We start from the raw sequence: 19,592 nt of genomic DNA, 5'->3' as shown, positions 1-19,592 counted from the left end.
TGGGTGCATAACTGGCTGGATAACCGTACTCAGAGAGTTGTTATTAATGGTTCCCAATCCTGCTGGAAAGGCATAACGAGTGGGGTTCCGCAGGGGTCTGTTTTGGGACCAGCTCTGTTCAATATCTTCATTAACGACGTAGATATTGGCATAGAAAGTACGCTTATTAAGTTTGCAGATGATACCAAACTGAGAGGGATTGCAACTGCTTTGGAGGACAGGGTCATAATTCAAAATGATCTGGACAAATTGGAGAAATGGTCTGAGGTAAACAGGATGAAGTTTAACAAAGACAAATGCAAAGTGCTCCACTTAGGAAGGAAAAATCAGTTTCACACATACAGAAGAAGAGACTGTTTAGGAAGGAGTACGGCAGAAAGGGATCTACGGGTTATAGTGGACCACAAGCTAAATATGAGTCAACAGTGTGATGCTGTTGCAAAAAAAGCAAACATGATTCTGGGATGTATTAACAGGTGTGTTGTGAGCAAGACACAAGAAGTCATTCTTCCGCTCTACTCTGAGCTGGTTAGGCCTCAACTGGAGTATTGTGTCCAGTTCTGGGCACCGCATTTCAAGAAAGATGTGGAGAAATTGGAGAGGGTCCAGAGAAGAGCAACAAGAATGATTAAAGGTCTTGAGAACATGGCCTATGAAGGAAGGCTGAAAGAATTGGGTTTGTTTAGTTTGGAAAAGAGAAGACTGAGAGGGGACATGATAGCAGTTTTCAGGTATCTAAAAGGGTGTCATAAGGAGGAGGGAAAAAACTTGTTCACCTTAGCCTCTAAGGATAAAACAAGAAGCAACGGGCTTAAACTGCAGCAAGGGAGGTTTAGGTTGGACATTAGGAAAAAGTTCCTAACTGTCAGGGTGGTTAAACACTGGAATAAATTGCCTAGGGAGGTTGTGGAATCTCCATCTCTGGAGATATTTAAGAGTAGGTTAGATAAATGTCTATCAGGGATAGTCTAGACAGTATTTGGTCCTGCCATGAGGGCAGGGGACTGGACTCGATGACCTCTCGAAGTCCCTTCCAGTCCTAGAATCTATGAACCTATGAAAAAAAAATATTTTGGATGTTTTTCTACATTTTCAAATATATTGATTTCAATTACAACACAGAGTACAAAGTGTACATGGCTCACTTTATATTATTATTTTGATTATAAATATTTGCACTGTAAAAATGTTAAACAAAAGAAACAATATTTTTCAATTCACCTCATACAATTACTGTAGTGCAATCTCTTTATCGTGAAAGTACAACTTACAAATGTAGATTTTTTTTTATTACATAACTGCACACAAAAACAAAACAATGCAAAACTTTAGAGCCTACAAGTCCACTCAGTCCTACTTCTCATTCAGCCAATCACTGAGACAAACAATTTTGTTTACATTTATGGGGGATAATGCTGCCCACTTCTTATTTACAATGTCACCATAAAGTGAGAGCAAGTGTTCACATGAGACTTTTGTAGCCAGCATTTCAAAATATTTACATGCCAGATGTGCTAAACATTCGTACGCCCCTTCATGCTTTGGCCACCATTCCAGAGAACATGCTTCCATGCAGATGATGTTTGTTAAAAAAAATAATGTGTTAATTGCATTTGTGACTGAACTCCTTGGGGGAGAATCATATGTCTCCGACTGTTTTACCTGCACTCTGTCATATATTTCATTTTATAGTAGTCTCAGATGATGACTCAGCACATGTTCGTTTTAAGAACACTTTCACTGCAGATTTGACAAAACACAAAGAAGGTACCAATGTTAGATTTCTAAAGATAGCTACAGCACTCGACCCAAGGTTTAAGAATCTGAAGTGCCTTCCAAAATCTCAGAGGGACGAGTGTGCAGCATGCTTTCAGAAGTCTTAAAAGAGCAATACTCCGATGCGGAAACTACAGAACCCGAACCATCAAAAAAGAAAATCAACCTTCTCCTGGTGGCATCTGACTCAGATGATGAAAATGAACATGTGTCGGTACTCACTGCTTTGGATTGTTATCAAGCAGAACCTGTCATAAACATGGACACATTTTGAAAGTTCAACTTTCACAATAAAGAGATTGCACTACAGTACTTGTATTAGTGAATTGAAAAATACTATATCTTTTGTTTTTTTCAGTGCAAATATTTGTAATAAAAAATAAATATAAAGTGAGCCTGTATACTTTGTATTCTGTTATAATTCAAATCAATATATTTGAAAATGTAAAAACCATCCAAAATATTTTAAATAAAAGGTAATCTATTATTGTTTAACATTGCGATTAATCGCAATTATTTTTTTTAATCGCTTGACAGCCCTAGTACACACCAAAGAATACATCATCACAAATAGGACTTATGTCCATATATAATTCCCTTAAATGACATAAATTAGTTTATCTCCATAATAAACCTCAAATATAAGGAAGACTGCTGAACAGAGATATAAAGTCCAATTTGTCTTTATTTCAAGTTACAGAGCTTGGAGACTGCATTGTTACTTCATCAACAAAACACCCACTGCACTGGGTCAAATTAATTAATCAGATAAGGGGAAGGGTAAATTACACCTCTTGTTCAGCAAAGTCCCCTTTGCTTTGTTTAGAGTGGTATTTCTCAATCAGTGGCTTGCTGAGGGGTAACAAAGGCAATCAAGGGAGACATGGGGTGCTGAATATTTTAGTACAATCTAAAGTAAACTGACTCCCCACACACCTTTTTTATTCAAGGTCAAATCTTCTCTGTCAAACTCTCAAAACACACACAAATAAATTATATGTGCTTATTGTTATCATTGGTACAATTTTTACTCTTGCTTTGATAGAAAATGTAAGGGGACCAGGAAAATTTTTGACTTTGAATAAGGAGTAGCCAATCTGAAAAGGTTGAGAGCCACTGCCTTAGACTAGGAAAAGTAGTGAAGGTTAGGTTAGCTAATCCTCCCCACTCCTCCTAGTCTGACAAAGCCATCACATCTCATGGTGATACTAAGGCCCTGTCCAGCCTAGGAAAATGAAGTGTGGTTTGCAAACATGTTTGCCAACATATGTTCATTAACATGTTTAAAACACCACTTAGCACCGAGGGATGGCAGAGATTGTGGTGTTTAAAATTGTGGTAGTTGGTTGTGGTCAACCCTAAGGTCAACCAGTAAAGGGAAGCATGTGTTCCTCTCTGCAACTAACCATCTCAGCATCCAATGGGCCTGTGCCTCTAGGCACAATAGAGCTTATGTACATATATAAAATAATTCTAATATTAAGTTCAAAATGGTTGGTTAAGGTTTAATGTAGAGTAAAGAAAGTAGATTAAAGGATAAGCTGCAGAGTAATACATTTAAATTGAGAGTTTTGCCATTGACATCAATTGATGCCCACAGAGAAACTAGGCAGATTCGGATCCTACAAACTTACTCCTATACATAAGGGCACTCGGCCTTTTAAATAAATAGTAATAAAGCAGTCAGGAACATTCAGCTAGTCACTGCAAAGGATATCGTGCTGAGAAGAGCTTGTTGGAAATTTTATAACACAACAGTTTTTTGTCAGAAAACACTAATTCATCAAAATGAGCTTTTTGCAGAAATATGAAAGTTTAATTGATATCTTTTCAGGTCCAAGATGAAATTTCTGGTCAAAACCAGCATGGGTGGAGGGGAGGAATGGAGATCGGGTGGCGGAGGGGGAGAGGGAGGGGTGGGAGAGAGAGAGAGTGAGAGAGAGAGAGAGAGAGAGAGAGAGACATATTCCAGAGTAGCGAGGTGGTTAGGGCACTTATCTGGGAGAACCAAGTTCATGTCACTATTCTGCCTGATTCTCTCATATTCCAGGTGAGTGCCCTTACCATCAGACTATTCTGGGATGGTGTGACGTTCCCCTCTGGTGTTATCTGGACCAGTGATCTACTAGGCCTCTCCAATCTTTGACTCTGAGAGCCAGCTTTACCCTGCTCGGCTGTGAGAACCCCCACTCCTGAGCTGTTCACGCACAGCCTCTGGCATGTAAGCTGCTCCCAGCTACTTGATGGGAGTCGTTGGGGTCGGGGGGTTCTGGTTCTGCTTCTGTAGCAGTTCCAGTTGTTTTTTTCACTCTCTTTCTCTTTCTTCCCGCTCTCTTACTCTTTCTCTTTCTTCTCTTTCTCTTTTTCTTCCATAGCCCTTCTGTGTGCAGTTTCTTCTCTGGCTGACTCTTTCTTTTTCTTTTATCTACAGTTCTTTCAGTTGCAGTAATCTCTGGTGCTCCTGCTCCTTTTCTGCAGATTGCAGCCTAAAAAGCTCCAACTTCGCAATCGCTTCACTGCTTTCACACATTTTCCTGCTTTTCTGTTCCTACTTCCCTTTCCCGAAATAAGCAAACAGAAAATAACAAAACTGTGACCTCCTCCTGACTGTTCTTAGCCACTGAACTTAAGACTCACTTAAAATCACAAATATCAGTGCTTAAAGTGTGAACTTCACTTGGACTAACAAGCCGTACATACACCTTGCTTGCTGCGCCACTGTGACGTTCCCCTCTGATTTTATCTGGACTGTTGACCTACTAAGTCTCTCCAATCCTTGACTCTGGGAGCCAGCCTTACCCCGCTCTGCTGTGAGAACCCCCACTCCTGGGCTGTTCATGCACAGCCTCTGGCATGTAAGCTGCTCCCAGCTACTTGCAAGCAAATGACACTAGCCAATATCTCCGGTCTCAGACACAACCCTAGGAACCTCCATCTTGCAGTGTCCAGTTATACCCGCTGGATGCTGCAAGCTTATATGAGTTCATCAGTTTAACAAAGAAATTGATATGTACCAGACTTGTTATCCCAAGGGGAGCCAATGACACACTTCAAACCAAACACACTGCTTCAGGTAGAATAAACAGATTTATTAACTATAAAGATCGATTTTAAGTGATTATAAGTCAAAGCATAACAAGTCAGATTTGGTCAAATTAAATAAAAGCAAAACGTATTCTAAGCTGATCTTAACACTTTCGATGTCCTTAAAAACTTAGATGCTTCTCACCACAGGCTGGCTGGTTACTTTTCAGTCAAGGTCTCCCCTTTGTTCAGCGTTTCAGTTGCTTGGTGGTGGTGGTGTCTGTAGATGTAGGTGGAAGAGAGACAGTATGGCAAAATGTCTCTCCCTTTTATCATGTCCTGTCTTTCCTCTTGACTTTGCCCCCCCCCTTCAGAGTCAGGTGAGCATTACCGCATCACAGACCCACACTGACCAAAGGAAGGGGGTGACTCCCACGAGGGTCTAACACATTATTTTGTTGCTGCCTAAGCCAGTGTCCATTGTTCCTGTGAGGCTGGGCTGGGTTTGTCCCATCCATGCCCTGACGAGGTGTGAACTGCCTCTCTGTTCTTGGAGAGTTTTTGCATGGGCTTCCTTTAAGCCATGAGGATACATTTTCAGCCTCATAACTATATACATGAAATTGTAACCTATAACCTTACTATAATATTACTGTAACAATTACTATAACATCACTATAACAACCATGCTCAGTGCATTATGAGCTTCCGAAGACACCCAATATGACAAACTTTGCATTGGATACCACACAATCATTTTATAAAGATGAACATGGGGGTGTAGGGTGTTCCCCCGAGGTACAGAGCGTCACAGATGGATCTCTCTCAATCTCTCTTGTTGGACCTGTTCTACTACATATACATTTTTAAATATTCAGTGGGCCAGTGAGAGAAACTTGACTCTATAGCCCTGTGGTTAGGGCACTCACCTTGTATGTGGTTAGACAGAGAGATCTGAAACTGGATCTCCCACATCCTATGTGAGAGGCTAACCACCTGACTATTCTAGGGTGGATCTGCCTCTCCCACTTTCTCTCATTTTTATTAAACTTTTTCAAAGGACTCAATTTCATCCCGTTGTGGAACAGGAAAATTTTTGAAATCTCAAAAATGTTTGTGGGTAAGGAAAACCGTTTCTTACTCAGATCTAGAATCATAGAAACATGGGCTTAGAAAGGACAGCAAGGGTCATCTAGTCTAACCCTCTGTCAAGAGGCAGGATTTGTTGTGTCTAAACCATCCAAGATGGATGGCTAGCCAAACTCTCTTTGGAGATTCCATGATTTTCCTGGGCAGTCTGCTCTATTGTCCTACTGTTCTTACAGTTAGGATGTTTTTCCTGAGATTGAATTTAAATCTGCTATGCTGTAGTTTGAACCTATTGCCTCTTGTCCTGCCTTCTGTGGCAAAAGAGAACAATTTTGCTCCATCTTTTTTATGACAGTCTTTCAAGTATTTGAAGACCGCTATCATGTCCCCCCCCTTAATCTCCTCTTTTCCATACTAAACATACCCAGTTCCTTCAGCCTTTGCTCATATGGCTTGCATTTCATCCATTTGATCATCTTTGTTGCTTGCTTCTGGATCCTTTCCAGTTTCTCTACATCCTTTCTATATAGCGGTGACCAAAATTGGACACAGTACTCCAGCTGAGTTCTAAGCAGCGTTGACTACTGCAGTACTATCATTTCCGTGACTTGCATGCTATGCCTCTGTTAAAGCAATACAAAACTACATTTGCTTTTTTTGCAACAGCATCACATTGTTGATTCAAGTTCCAAGTATTGTTATTTCCCATGGACATCCAGCTCTAGAGACAAACCCGATATTTTATAAAGAAGCATTTATGAAAAAACATGCAGAGGATGTTGGAGCCCATTGGTATATTACAGACAATAGGCCAGACTTAGCTCTGATTTACACCAGTGCAACTCTATTGAGAAAGTCAATGGAGCCAATCTAGGACAAATGAGAGTAGAATTTGTCCCATTGTGGGGAGGGAGACAGTTAAAATAAAATTCTTTCTTTTTTAAGTGTTTTTAACAACAAAGCTTTTTAATTAATACTGTTTTGTTGCTAGAGTGATTAAAATGTGATTAGAAGGCCCTAAAGCTAGGGAAAATTTAATTATAAAGGTGCCTTGTTCCCATTTCGTCTGGCAAGAGAACTGCTCAGCATTGTGATCCTCTACAACCTACCAGATGGATGATTCACAGCATACTGTGTACGTTAATTGGAAGCTTCTCCAGGAATTTAATTACATATTGTGGTAAAGGTTTTAATTCAAAGTAATACACACAAACACGTATTTACCTATATAGATTGATAGATTCACACAAATATAGTTGCTTTGAGACAGTGGCCGACCCAAGTCAGTAAGTAGCTCAGAAATGAAAAATACTATATTATCACTACAAGGTGCTCTTAATGACCCTACAAGATGTTCCTAAAGACATTACACAAAGTGGCATGTTTGATACTGGAAGCAAAGTTTGATTTTAAATTGACATGGGTAACAAATTATCAAAAATAAGGGCTGGTTATCTAATCAGGCAGTTCTTGTTTATGTTATGCTTTGTATCAGGACACATTAACTTGCCAGTAGATGGTTCTGTATAAGGTTACAAAGCCTTCTAGTCCTAATGAGTCCATGTCTTAAAAAATTACATATAGATGCTACAAAATGACCATGATCATAATTCATTAATATACAGGCTGTATATTCATATACAGGCTATTTTCCCCTCTTGTAAAAGCCAGAGAGAAGGAGCTAAGCCACTGGATAATACGAAATGGAACATCATCTGGGCTGATACAATTTTAATAGTAAAGTATTTAAATATAAAATGGGAGGGTGGTGTATATATTGCTGCTATTTAATATATATGCACATAAATAAACAAGAATCCAAGATTCAACTTCATCAGCTTCTTAGGAAGCTGACAACCACTACAAATTCAGGGAGGCGGGGGTGATGTTTAAATAAAGCACTCACCTGCTCAATATCTGGATCTCTGGTTTCTTCAAGGTATTTTTTGAAAGGGTTTGGTTGATAGGGCTCCTCCGTTTTTAATAAGGTTTTTGTTTTCACTGGCCCTGGACGAATAACACCAGGCTTTGTCTAGATCCATAGCAAGCACAGGGGGAAAAAGAATAGACATTTAAAAACCTGAAGTAGTAACAGATTATAGAAAACGATATTTATTTTTGGACATTTTAATTCCAGTTTTATTGAAGTTACCATATTTCAAAAGATGACATTTAAAAAATATACAAGGACCAAAATAATTCAATTCCTCATTGACTAGCCTGTTTTTGTTTCATAATATGGAGAAAGGTAACACCAGTTGTGATTTTGCAGTCACAGGAAGCTCTTAATTAAGATCTATTTGTTATCAACTCAAAGGATAGAAACTAGCCTGCCTATCAAACTGTTGTTTCTGCCACCTCTTGCTAGCTGCTCAACTGCATCCTAATAACTTCATCAAGTCATGGATTATGTATAACCACATCTGTTTACAGACAGCAAATTCCAGCATGAACTTTTCAAAAGGACACCGCAAAATGAAAAAAAACCCACACAATAAAGAAGGGCAACAGATGATGCAAGTATATTAACTAATAACTTTCACCAATGCATGGTAAGAAAGCACTTTTTAGAAAGGCCAGACTTAAACTCTGGCCAAATATCATATGAGCTTTCCCAGCATACTAGCCAAGAACTTGAAACACACTATGAACAGTGGCAGCAAACAACCATTTGCACAAATACAATTAGGCTTTACAGTACTAACATCTCAACTTATTCATCCTTCAGTCACTGGAGAGCAATAAAGGAAGAAATGAATGGAAAAGAATAATTGTTTACTCTACAAAGTACAGCTGGCTGAAAAACAATATTTCCAGTTTGTGAACATTTTCAAAATTTGTTCTATGTCAGTGGTTGGGAGAAAAAGATTCACTCTCTCCATGAAGAGCATTCACCCTGGATGTAGGGGACCCTGGTTTAAGTCCCTGATCTGTCTGATTCAGAGCAAGGCTTTAAACCTGGGTTGGCCACGTTCCAGAGGACTTACCTATTGTGGGCTATTGTGGAATCTGTCTGTCTCTTCCTTATCCTTCCCCTGCCTCAAGTGAGGCTGTTTGTTGGGTGCTGTGTGCACTAGCTGGGTTTCTGTTAGTCTATGTTTGTTTTTTTTCTTTTGTTACTTGCGGTTCCTTTCTTTTATGGGTGTTATTGGTTCCCTCCCCTTTTTCCTTGGGGCTGAGGAGGTTTTCTCCATAGAGTCCACTTCAGATGGATTTAGTGATTTGATCTGCAAGCATGGGGTTTTGTGTGTGCCTGCTGCCTCCTGCACTGTGGAGGACGTGTTGCTGAGTGTAGGTAAGGTTATTGGCTGTGCTCCTATAAAATCTGCCTCTCGAATGAGCAAATCCATAGTGATTTTCCTGGCCGAGGAGCAGTTTGTGAATTGTTTGGTCCACGAGGGACTCTGGGTCAAGGAGTCTTTTGTTCAAGTATTTCTCTTGTTTACTCCTGCTAATAAAGTAGTTTTTTCCAGTGTCATCCCCTTCCTTCACAATGAGACGTGAGTGTCTGATTTCCCCCATTATGTGAAGGATAGTTTCTGCTGGTGGAATGATTCTGCTAGCCTGGAATAACCCAGATGTGAGGCATTTTATGATGTTAAATAACTCTGAACAGCCCCTGAACCTGGTTTTAAAGCACCACATGGATAGGGTGGATTATACAGTGTTTGCTACCTCTAAAAACATTAAATGTTTCCTGTCATTTGAGGGGTTCCAGCCCACACATTGCTGGCTTGGGGGTCACTGGGAAGAATGTGGGACCCCAGGATAGTAGGGAGAGGGCTGGGACATCAAGGGACCGCCTGCATCTGCACTGCCAGATTTCATCTCCCCCTCCCTTGCCAGACAGCAGACCCCCCCTTCCCCAGAAGAACCCTCTGTTGTGACTCCATAACCTGTGCTTGTACAGAAGCAAGTCCTGGAGGTTGAGGAGCACCTCCCTGCAGAGCAAGTAGAGGGGTTCTAGAGATGGGGGTGAAGAACAGACTGATGAGATGGATTTATGCGGGACTGGGTTTAAAAGAGCTAAGACTTTGGAGGCCCCTGAGCTGCTGGTAGTGGCTGAGGATGGAGCAGTGTGCCCTGAGAAGGAGGATAACATTGTGTTTGGTGGTAGCTCCGTGCCTGGAGCTCCCAGTGCGCTGCTGTCTTCCCGTGGTATGGTGAGTCCTCAAACCCCCAATCCTGCATGCTGCAGTGATGATGCTGGGTCCAGCCTGGGGCGGGGTGGCCTACCCCTCTTGGGAAAATAGATATACCAGCTGCCCACACTGAATCTCTCTCCTTCATGAATGATGAGAGTATTGCAATTGCTCAATGTTCTTCTGAGCTGGAGGAGTCTGAGGAAGCTGAAGAGGATGATGATGATCTCCGTGACTCCTTACTGGTTCCTGATGTTCCAGTCCATCAGCTAGATATGAAAGGTGGGCACTATGTGGAGGAGATTAGTGATATTTTGGATAGCACCAAAGGGAAGCAGGGAGTTGAGGTTGAAGCCTATTTCCCTGATTTACCACACTTTGTTTACTCAGCTGCCCTTGTCTTGAGAGATATCCTGGTTGACGATAGGACACACTCCCATCTTAAGAAGTTGTTGAGAAAGGTGAGGAAGCATGCAGGGATTGTTCAAGATATATATATGTCTCCCCGTGGCTTGTTTTGTTCAAAATACTTTCCATCCCACTTTTCACTGTCGCTCTGCTGCTTGGCTCTCTCCTTCTAGTCTCCATGGTGCTGCTAGGGGGTAGACTGGATCACTTTTATAACACGAAGGCCAGCATGAATATGGATGTTCAGTCTTCCATGTCTCCCACTCACTTGTCTGGTCATCATGATGCCTCTCAGTATTTCTCTCCCTCATCCTGCCTGTGCTTCCCGCTGGTGCTTTAATACCAAATTGTTACAGAACCTGAATTTCACCCAGTTATTTGCTGTGTTTTGGAAGCATTGGCAGCAGCACAATGCTGTCTGAGTCCTTGAGACAGTAGTGGAATGTCGGGAAGGCCCAGATACAAATGTTCTGCCAGCAGTATACCCAGCCTGCCATGTGGTCCTTGTATCATGAGTGCCCTGGAATGAGACGTCTTGCACCTTTTTGGCAATGTTGATGTGGGAAACCCAGTGCAGATGCCCCAAACCTTAACTGAGAAGTACCAGCTCCTGAGGAGCTTGGAAGGAGCAAGGAACCCTGGTTAAGGTCCGTTTTACTCAGTTCCATGAACATGATGCTCCCTCCAAGGTTCTGTTTCAGGTTAGAGAAAAAGTCTACAGATCATGGGCAGGATTTTTGCCTCTGGCTGCCGAATGGTCATCTGACAGCTGACCCTGCTGAGATCTGGAAAGCAGCTTTTGCTTTTTATAATACTCTGTATTCGCCTGAAGCCTGTGATGTCCTGGCAATGGAAGAGCTGCACCAGGGGTTGCCCCATCTGACTAGTGAGGAAAAGCAGTGCCTGGACACCTCGCTGTCGCTACAGGAGCTCTCTGGTGCAGTCCAGCAGCCCCCTACAGCCAAGGCCTCAGGCATCAGTAGGCTGCCATCTTAATTTTACAAGCATTTCTGGCATTTTATTGGTCCTGACATTTTTCTAGTGGTGCTGGAGTGTGCCCAGGAGATAGCACTGCCCCTCAGTTGCCACAGGGCAGTGATCAACCTGCTGCACAAAAAAGGGGACCTTTGTGACTTATGGAACTGGAGACCTATTTCTTTTCTCTGTTCTGATTATAAGATTTTATCCAAGGCCTTAGCCAACCGACCAAATCTGGACTCTGATACATGCTGATCAAACATATTGTATTCCTAAACACTGTATTTTGGATAATTTGTTTTTAATTCATTATATTTTTAATGTGAACAAACGTTGTAGTCTGGATGTGGGGCTTATTTCAATGGAACAAAAGAAGGCCTTTAGTTAACCATAGTTAGCTTTTCAAAACATTAGAAGCTTTTGAGATTGGGCCAGTGTTCTCTTCATATGTTTCTTTATTGTACCATAAAGTTTTTAGTGTCTTAAAGATTAATGGGGGGGGGGGTCTTAGCCACTGCTTTCTAGTTCGCAGAGGCATTCATCAGGGGTGTCCTCTGTCTGGGATGCTGTATGCTCTTAGTTTGGAGCCATTCCTGCACCTCTATAGAAGCTGTCTGACTGGCCTTTCCATGCCGGGGTGCTGGATGCTTCCCCAGTTTGTCTGTCAGCCTAAGCTGATGATATCAAAGTTTTTATCACTGTGACAAGCAGGCATTTTGCACTTGTTTACAAGCGTATGAACAAGCACCTTCTACCTGCATTAACAGGGCTCAGAGCAATTCGATCTTACAGAGTCCTTGACAGTGTAGCGGTCCCCCTTTGTGGCCCCAGCAATTCCAATGGGGCACCTCTGAGATTAAGGTGTTGCAGGTCTTTGTTGGATGTGAATGCTATATGCTAAGGAACAGGGTCAGCTTTAGGAAGTGCGGGGCCCAATTCGAATACCCGGCAGCGGTCTGGGTCTTCGGCGGCACTTCGGCGGCGGGTCCTTCACTCACTCCAGGTCTTCCGCGGCACTGAAGGACCCGCCGGCAAAATGCCGCCGAAGACCCGGAGCGAGTGAAGGACCCGCCGCCGCCGTGCCACCGAAGACCCGGACCGCCGCTGGGTGGGTAAAAACATTAAAAAGGTGCCTAAGTTAGGCGCTCTTCTTTAGGGCGCGGGGCCCTCTTAGGCACGGGGCCCAATTCGGGGGGAATAGGCCTAAAGTCGGCCCTGCTAAGGAACTGGGAGGGGGCTGAGGAGAAAGTGCAAGGCCACCTGCAGAAATGGCCTGGCTCCTTCCTGGATTCTCTTTTCAGGGATGGGTTTTGATTGCCAAAATCTTGTGGCCTTAATCTTATGGCACCGGACTGTGTCTCTGCACCCTCCCCTGGGCCTTTTGGACTAGATTCAGTGGTATATAAATCTTTTTTTTTTTTAAATAATTACCACTGACTGTGCCCTGCTTTGCTGTTCCTGCCATTAGATAAAGGGAGCCAGGGACTCACTGATTTAGCCAGCAGGGTGGTGGCCTTTCATCGCCAGTCTGTTCAATGGTTACTTTACTCTGACTGCCCATGGGCCTACAGATCCCTTGCTGTTTCTCTCCTCTATCATGCTGGGGAGATGGGCTTTGAGTCTCACCTATTTTTGTTGGCACCTGGTCGATTATGGAGTCTAGATTTGCCCCTATTTTATAAAGGTCTTTTTAAAGCCTGGCGACTTTTGCAAAGTGCACAGCCGGACCAGTTGTTTTCCAGTTTATGGCTTTTGGAACAGTCGCTGTATTTTAACCCACTTTTCCCCGCTCTCCTCCAGGAGCTGTTTTCTGCCATTAAACAGGCTGGGTTGACCTAGATGTTCCACATGCTTGTTCCTAGTTGGTCAAGCTGGAAGTCAGGACAGCTCTTGCTGTTCAGACAAGAATCCAGTCTGTATGTCTTTTGAATAAGGCCCTTTCTGAATTCCAGGTGGCACTCACTCAGTGGGCTGCTTGGTATTTGCAGAGAGTTTTGCAGGAATTATTCTTCCAGGAGGAATGTTCCCCTCGCTAGCTGTCTCCCCTCCTATGGATGAGATCCTTGTGCAACCAGGCGGAGCGTTGTCCTGGAAGGGTTTGGTGAATCTTCCTTTTGCAACCATGATCAAGCAGCTGCTCTATGGAATGAGTGTCAAGGTGAGGCATTATGCCACCCTCTCTGATCTCTCTGATACATCCTGGAGGATGTCCCCTGTCCCTGGGTGACTATGTCCCTGGCTTGTAAGACATTGTTCAAACCTCCTCTTCCTAAGCACTCCAGCGACTTACAGCAGAGGGTCCAGCATAGCATCGTAGCAACCAATCATTTTGTACACCATATTACTCCTACGGTGTCTGCAGAAGGCCCCTTCTGTTTGGCTTCAAACATGGTGTTTCATTTTTTCCTACATTGCCCCCATTTGATTCCTCTTTTTGGTTATTTTTGCAGCAGCTTTTCAGCAGTTTGGGATTGGTTTTCTCCAACCCCCTGTTTGTTCTCGGCGTGAGATACAGGGCTCATATTCAGACAGTTTCCTGACTGGCGAACATTTTGCTGGGTTAGGCAAAACTAGCCATTTTGAAATCTCCCCAGAACAGAATAACTGATTACACCTTTCATAAATTGACTTGTAATCTGGACACTTTTCCTTTGACTTGGGGTGATAACAATATTTTGAGTGAACTTGGTGATGATGGTGCTTTAGTGGTCTATGTTTAATGTTCGCTTACGATGTGTTTGCTTTATTTTATTCATATCTTTTTGTGTCTATATTGTAATAGAAAACATTTTTAAATATTTTTGATGTAATGTTATGTGAATATTGGTGTTTTTCATGTCATCTCCTTCCCCCCCCCCCTTTGATCAGAAATTTAAGGGACATTCTGTCCTCAATACCTTACAATCTAAATAGACAAGCCAGACAAAGGGGGAGACCAGAGATCCATTTGTCAGATAGGGAACTGAGGCATCACAGAGAGCCTGAATGCTTTCCAAGGTGTATGTGGCTAGGATATCAATTTAAGCCATTGCTTGAGTCCCAGGCAAGTCCCTTAACCACAAGTCTATACATCTGTCAATTACCAAAGCCATGGGAAAAACAAGTATTTGGATAAGATAAAGGTAGACACAGTCCTGGGCAACAATGGTTTATATAAGATTGAGATCAAATAATTGAACCATTATTTTATGTGGTATAGAAAAGTACCTGGTAACTGAAAAATAGTGAAATTGGTTCCATTATTTAAAAAGAGAGGTTCCAGAAATAAAGTTGGAAATGTTGAACCTATAAATCTAGCATCTGTATTAGTAAAAGATTTTGATATATATCCTTACAGACATATTTGGACAGGTACAATTTAATAGTTGAGTTATCATGGATTTGCAAAATATATATCGTCAGATAAATCTATTTACTTTTTAATTTAAAAAACTACTGGTCTAGATAGTGGCACATTGTAAATTTAATATGATCTAGATTTTCAGAATTCTTACTATAGAGTTTGACATGACAGGTTGTTGTATAAACTCTAAGCATGGGCTAAGGAATAATTTGTTAAGACAGACAAAGAACTGATCTGTAGGCAGAAAACAAAAATGGAGGTAAATGTGTGTATTTTTGATGGAAACTATGAGCACTGGAGTTCTGTGAGGCTGAGACAAACTCTTAAATAACTAGGCAGTAGGCCTCTCTAACATGTCCACATGGTAGAGAGTAAGGAACATTTTGCACATTCTACATAAATAACTGCAAGGCTGCTACTGAGCTGCTTCATTGGGTTCTATCAGTTCCCAAGGTAACTGCATCTCTGACCCCTTAGTGGCCTCCTTGAGGGCATCCTACTTAGATCTCTGACCTCTAACCATCACCTTTCTGGGTGTAGGAACCTCTGATCCCCTCCCTCTAGACCAGGGACTTTAGACTGTAGACTCCTGTAATTCACTGTGATTATCTCAGCAGATCTGACTTTAGTTCAGCACCTGCAGTTCTGTTCTCTCAGGGCGATGACAGTGTTGACCAGTGACCAGCCTGCTCTCTAAAAGCAAAGTTCTATTTATTCCGAACAAAAACATTACCAAGAAAACATATCATAAAAACAGTAAACTAGATCTAGATTACCAGGCGGTCACCCATCTGCCACATGAAGACTCTGGTAGGACTAAAATACTTTGGGCCATGTCTGTAGAGCTTGTCTCTTATTGTCACTGTCTCAGGTCAGTTCTTGGATTGGGTGTGAGCAAGTTCTCTTTCAGTTCAGGGCAATCACTTTACACAGTTTCACATTTTTTGTCTGCCAGGCCCCTTGAATAATGTCACACCAATATATGTTATTTCCCCAGACAGTCCGCACTTCAAAAGGCTGGTTACTTGCATTGTTTCAGCATTAGGAATTCTCATTAATTATCCCCACCCCAGTGACTATAGTTCCTGCAGGAAAACCATATATAAGATTTAGAAGGTTGATACAATATAGTCTTTACATAATTCATGTGTCCACAGCATCTGTCACATCTCAACATAATAGTCTTTAAATATTCCATGCTTCTAAAGCACCACCTCTGTCACAGGTACAGCCCATGGGAGCAGAGCTAAGTAAAGAATTGATTTTTTGGTTTGGTGGTCAAACCAAAACAATAAAAAATAAAATAGTTTATTTCTATAGTCAAAACTGATTTTTTTTCAAACTTTCTTGCCGAAACAAAAAAACTGAAAAAATGTCATTCAGCTTGAACAAAATATATCAAATGGCATACCAAAACCAAACAACATTTCAAAATAAAATGGCTAGTTTGGAAGCTAAGTGTTGCCATGATATGATAATTCAAAACAAAATGTCAAAGCAATTCACTTTGAAAATGTTGAACCAAATCGTTTCAACTTTAAAAAAAAAAAAAAAAAAAAAAACCTAATTTTTTATCCAGCCAAAATTATGCTCCAAATTCAACCCAAATACACATCGTTTTGTTTCCCCTAAAACTGCATTTTTTTGGAGAATTTACTGCTTGAATAAAAAAATTCATCCAGCTCTACATGGGAATAACTTACCAAAATGGGAGCAAGAAGTATGTGGAGCTATGGCTCTCAATATCTTATGTCCTGGCTAGCAGCCTGTGCAAATGCAGTAAAGAAAGCCAATATGACGGTTGATTTGCTCAAGAGGCTTACATAGTATATGCTTAAGGACATTGTGCTATCATAAGAACATAAAAATGGCCAAACTGGTTCAGACCAATGGTCCATCTAACCCAATATATTGTTTTCCGAAAGTGGTTGGCACCGGATGCTTCAGAGGGAATGAACAGAACAGGGCAATTATTGAGTGACCCACCTCTGTCATCCAGTCCCAGCTTTTGACAGTCAGAGGCTTAGGGACACATGGAGCATGGGGTTTCATCCCTGACCATCTTGGCTAATAGCCATTGATGGATTTATTCTCCATGAATTTATCTAATTCTTTTTTAACCCATTTATGCTTTTGGCCTTCACAACATTTCCCTACATTTTACAGATGCTACATTGTTAAAATAACCTCACTAGATCATATTAGCCCACAGTACAGTAAATGGGGCACTATAAAGTTAGTCAAACACCTAAAGGTTCAGGCTGTCTTTTTGAGCATAGGTACGATGAACCGTGAACTCTTCTATACCTCCCATACCTCCCCCCCAGTAGTCAATTAGTTACCACAGTGTTGCCAGTTTAGTCAATAGTTTATTCTCCCCTTCCCCCCGTAAATTCAAACACCACCTCTAATTTAAATTCCTGGGGAAAGTACTGACACCTAGTTCCCCGGGTTGACTGGACATTGCGTGAAGTAGTACTTTCTAAAGTATCCCTTTATAAAGAACATTATAAATGATTGGTAGGCTACTTATTTGAAAAAAAGATACAACTAAGTTAGAGAAAGTAGAATGTAGGGCCACAAAGCTGATAAATAAAATCCAGAGATTTCACATATGAGCAGAGCTTGACAAAACTGAACTGATTTAATCTAAATCATCTTCCATCAGAAAGTAATATGACTGAAGTGTTTAAAATAGAGATGGGTTTTGAAATTAAATGTGGTTTTTGAGATTATTGATTTGGGGGATATAAATTTAAGTTATGGATGGTCTTGAACTAATACTACTCATGTCTACCCCACTCCTAGCTTCGTACCCCTTTCAGATCCATCTCTTGTTTCAGTTAAGATGGACTATAAATAAAAAGAATTTCAGGTGACGTTAGTTTTACTGGAAGAGTGATGAATAGTCAAATTGCATTTCAAATAAGATGTTTTGATTATGGAATTTAACAAGTTAGTGCCTGATCCAACACCCATTTAGCTGATTAGTTAGTTTATGCTTGGGAGTAAATGTCCATTCTTTCTGGAGGGTCAAGAGGGAATTTAGCACTCCATGGTTTTCTCCCCACTCAAAATGGCTGTGGAAGATTTGCCAAGGAGTGTTTTTCTCTACTTTCCAACAAAAAGTTATATATAAAAAATTAATTAAAATACAGGATTGGGATGGCATAGTTATTATCAAATTACTGTACTGACAGAAGTACCCTTCGCCTCCTAATGGTCTTACACAACTATGTAATTAAAAGTTTATTGAGCTACCTGAAATTGTCAAGAATAAGCTGTCTTTACAGATGAAGCATTGCCTTCAAAAGCAGATTGTAGAAAATGCTTTTAGGGCTGTATTTTCTAAAGAACATTGATGTCAAGTGCCCACAGTGAGATGAGTCATACAGTGCCAGTCTGACACACATCAACCAGCAATCAGAATTTGAAATACATCATTAGCTACCTACCAAGTTCTAACAAAATCATTGGTTCAAAAACAGAAGCCTGAGCTCTTTCTTTGCTAGCAGACAGCACAACTGACAATAGGTAGAGTGCCCATAAGCAAGCTGAGATTTTCCTTTGCCATGCAGGGCTGAGTCACAATACCATCACCCCAAAATTTTAAAAGTTACAGTAATGGACAGGGATTATACGTGACTGGTGTACTCTAAAAGGAGTGGATGCAGGCACATATTCACCTCTTGCTTTTTCTATTATTATTAATAAATAATAATACCTAGCTCTGATATAGTCCTTTTCACCAATAAATCTCAAAGCACTTTACAATGGAGGGCAGCATCATTATCCTCATTTTACAGATGTTACATTGTTTAAATAACCACACTAGATCATATTATCCCACATTACAGTAAATGGGGCTCTATAAAGTTATACATACACCTAAAGGTTCAGGCAGTATTTCTGAGCGTAGGTAAGATGAGAAATTAGTCTGTTCCAGGCACTGGTGGCTACTGAAAATGCTGTTTGGGGGTAAGGGGCTGCAGAAAGATAAAAAAGCCAAGGAAATTAGATCTGGGGGCAGGGACGGCCCACAACATTTTGGCACCTGAGGTGGGGAGCTCAAATGATGCCCCCATGACCTCTCACTTGGGCAAAAACTTTGAAAGGTCTCAATTCTGCCTTCTTCCTGTTCTACTCCTCTCATGGTACTGCTCTGCTACCTATCCCAATAAAGGAGAACTAACAACTTAAAATGCCTTGTTCAAAAATTTTAAGTAACACTTTACTTTCAAATGCCTGAACAGCAAATGTAACTTTTCTTGTCTGCATAGTAAACACTGGTGTTTTTATCTGTTTGAATAATCAAAGTGGTGCTTTCCGTGCCTTTTTGATTGCAAAGATTTGAACTGCTTCCTGAAGGTCCACAGTCTGGGCCAGCTCATGCTCTATTGAGATGGTTGCAAGGCCAACCAGCCTCTCCTGTGTCATTGTGGAGCGTAGATGTGTTTTTATTAACTTCAGCTTGGAGAAGCTGCGTTCTCCACTGGCAACTGTTACAGGAAGTGTTAGAAGTATGTGCAGAGCAACAAAAGCATTTGGAAAGAGGGTGGTCATCTTATTTATGCATATATATTCCAGAACAGCCTTTGGAGTTGATCCTGCTGAAATGTATCTTGAAAGGGCTTTCAGTTCATCACCTAAATCACTCGCATCAATATCGCGCATGTCATCATGTGTCAACACTGTCTCTAGTGCCTTGCATTGCTGGTGTAGGTCTTCTTCAGGTATAGTGAGGAGTTTTGGAATATCATACAACATCCCAAATATACTGCTGTGTTCCTTGAGCCGCATGAAATGTTCTTCAACTGACTGTATTGCACAAT

At 41.3% G+C, this 19,592-nt stretch overlaps 1 protein-coding gene across 1 annotated transcript in view; it reads right to left on the bottom strand.

Moving 5' to 3' along the window:
* The window catches only part of MLIP (muscular LMNA interacting protein), a 160,889-nt gene that overhangs the window by 32,414 nt on the left and 108,883 nt on the right, over positions 1-19,592 (bottom strand). The window contains exon 12 of the mRNA XM_065402009.1: positions 7,796-7,921. Within this exon, the coding sequence (XP_065258081.1) occupies positions 7,796-7,921 (126 nt within the window). The remainder of the gene's footprint in view (positions 1-7,795; positions 7,922-19,592) is intronic.

The sequence above is a fragment of the Emys orbicularis genome, chromosome 3 (assembly GCF_028017835.1).
Source record: "Emys orbicularis isolate rEmyOrb1 chromosome 3, rEmyOrb1.hap1, whole genome shotgun sequence".
NCBI lineage: Eukaryota > Metazoa > Chordata > Testudines > Emydidae > Emys > Emys orbicularis.
The sequence above is the reverse complement of the archived record's forward strand: the minus strand, read 5'-3'. Positions and strand labels throughout refer to the sequence as shown.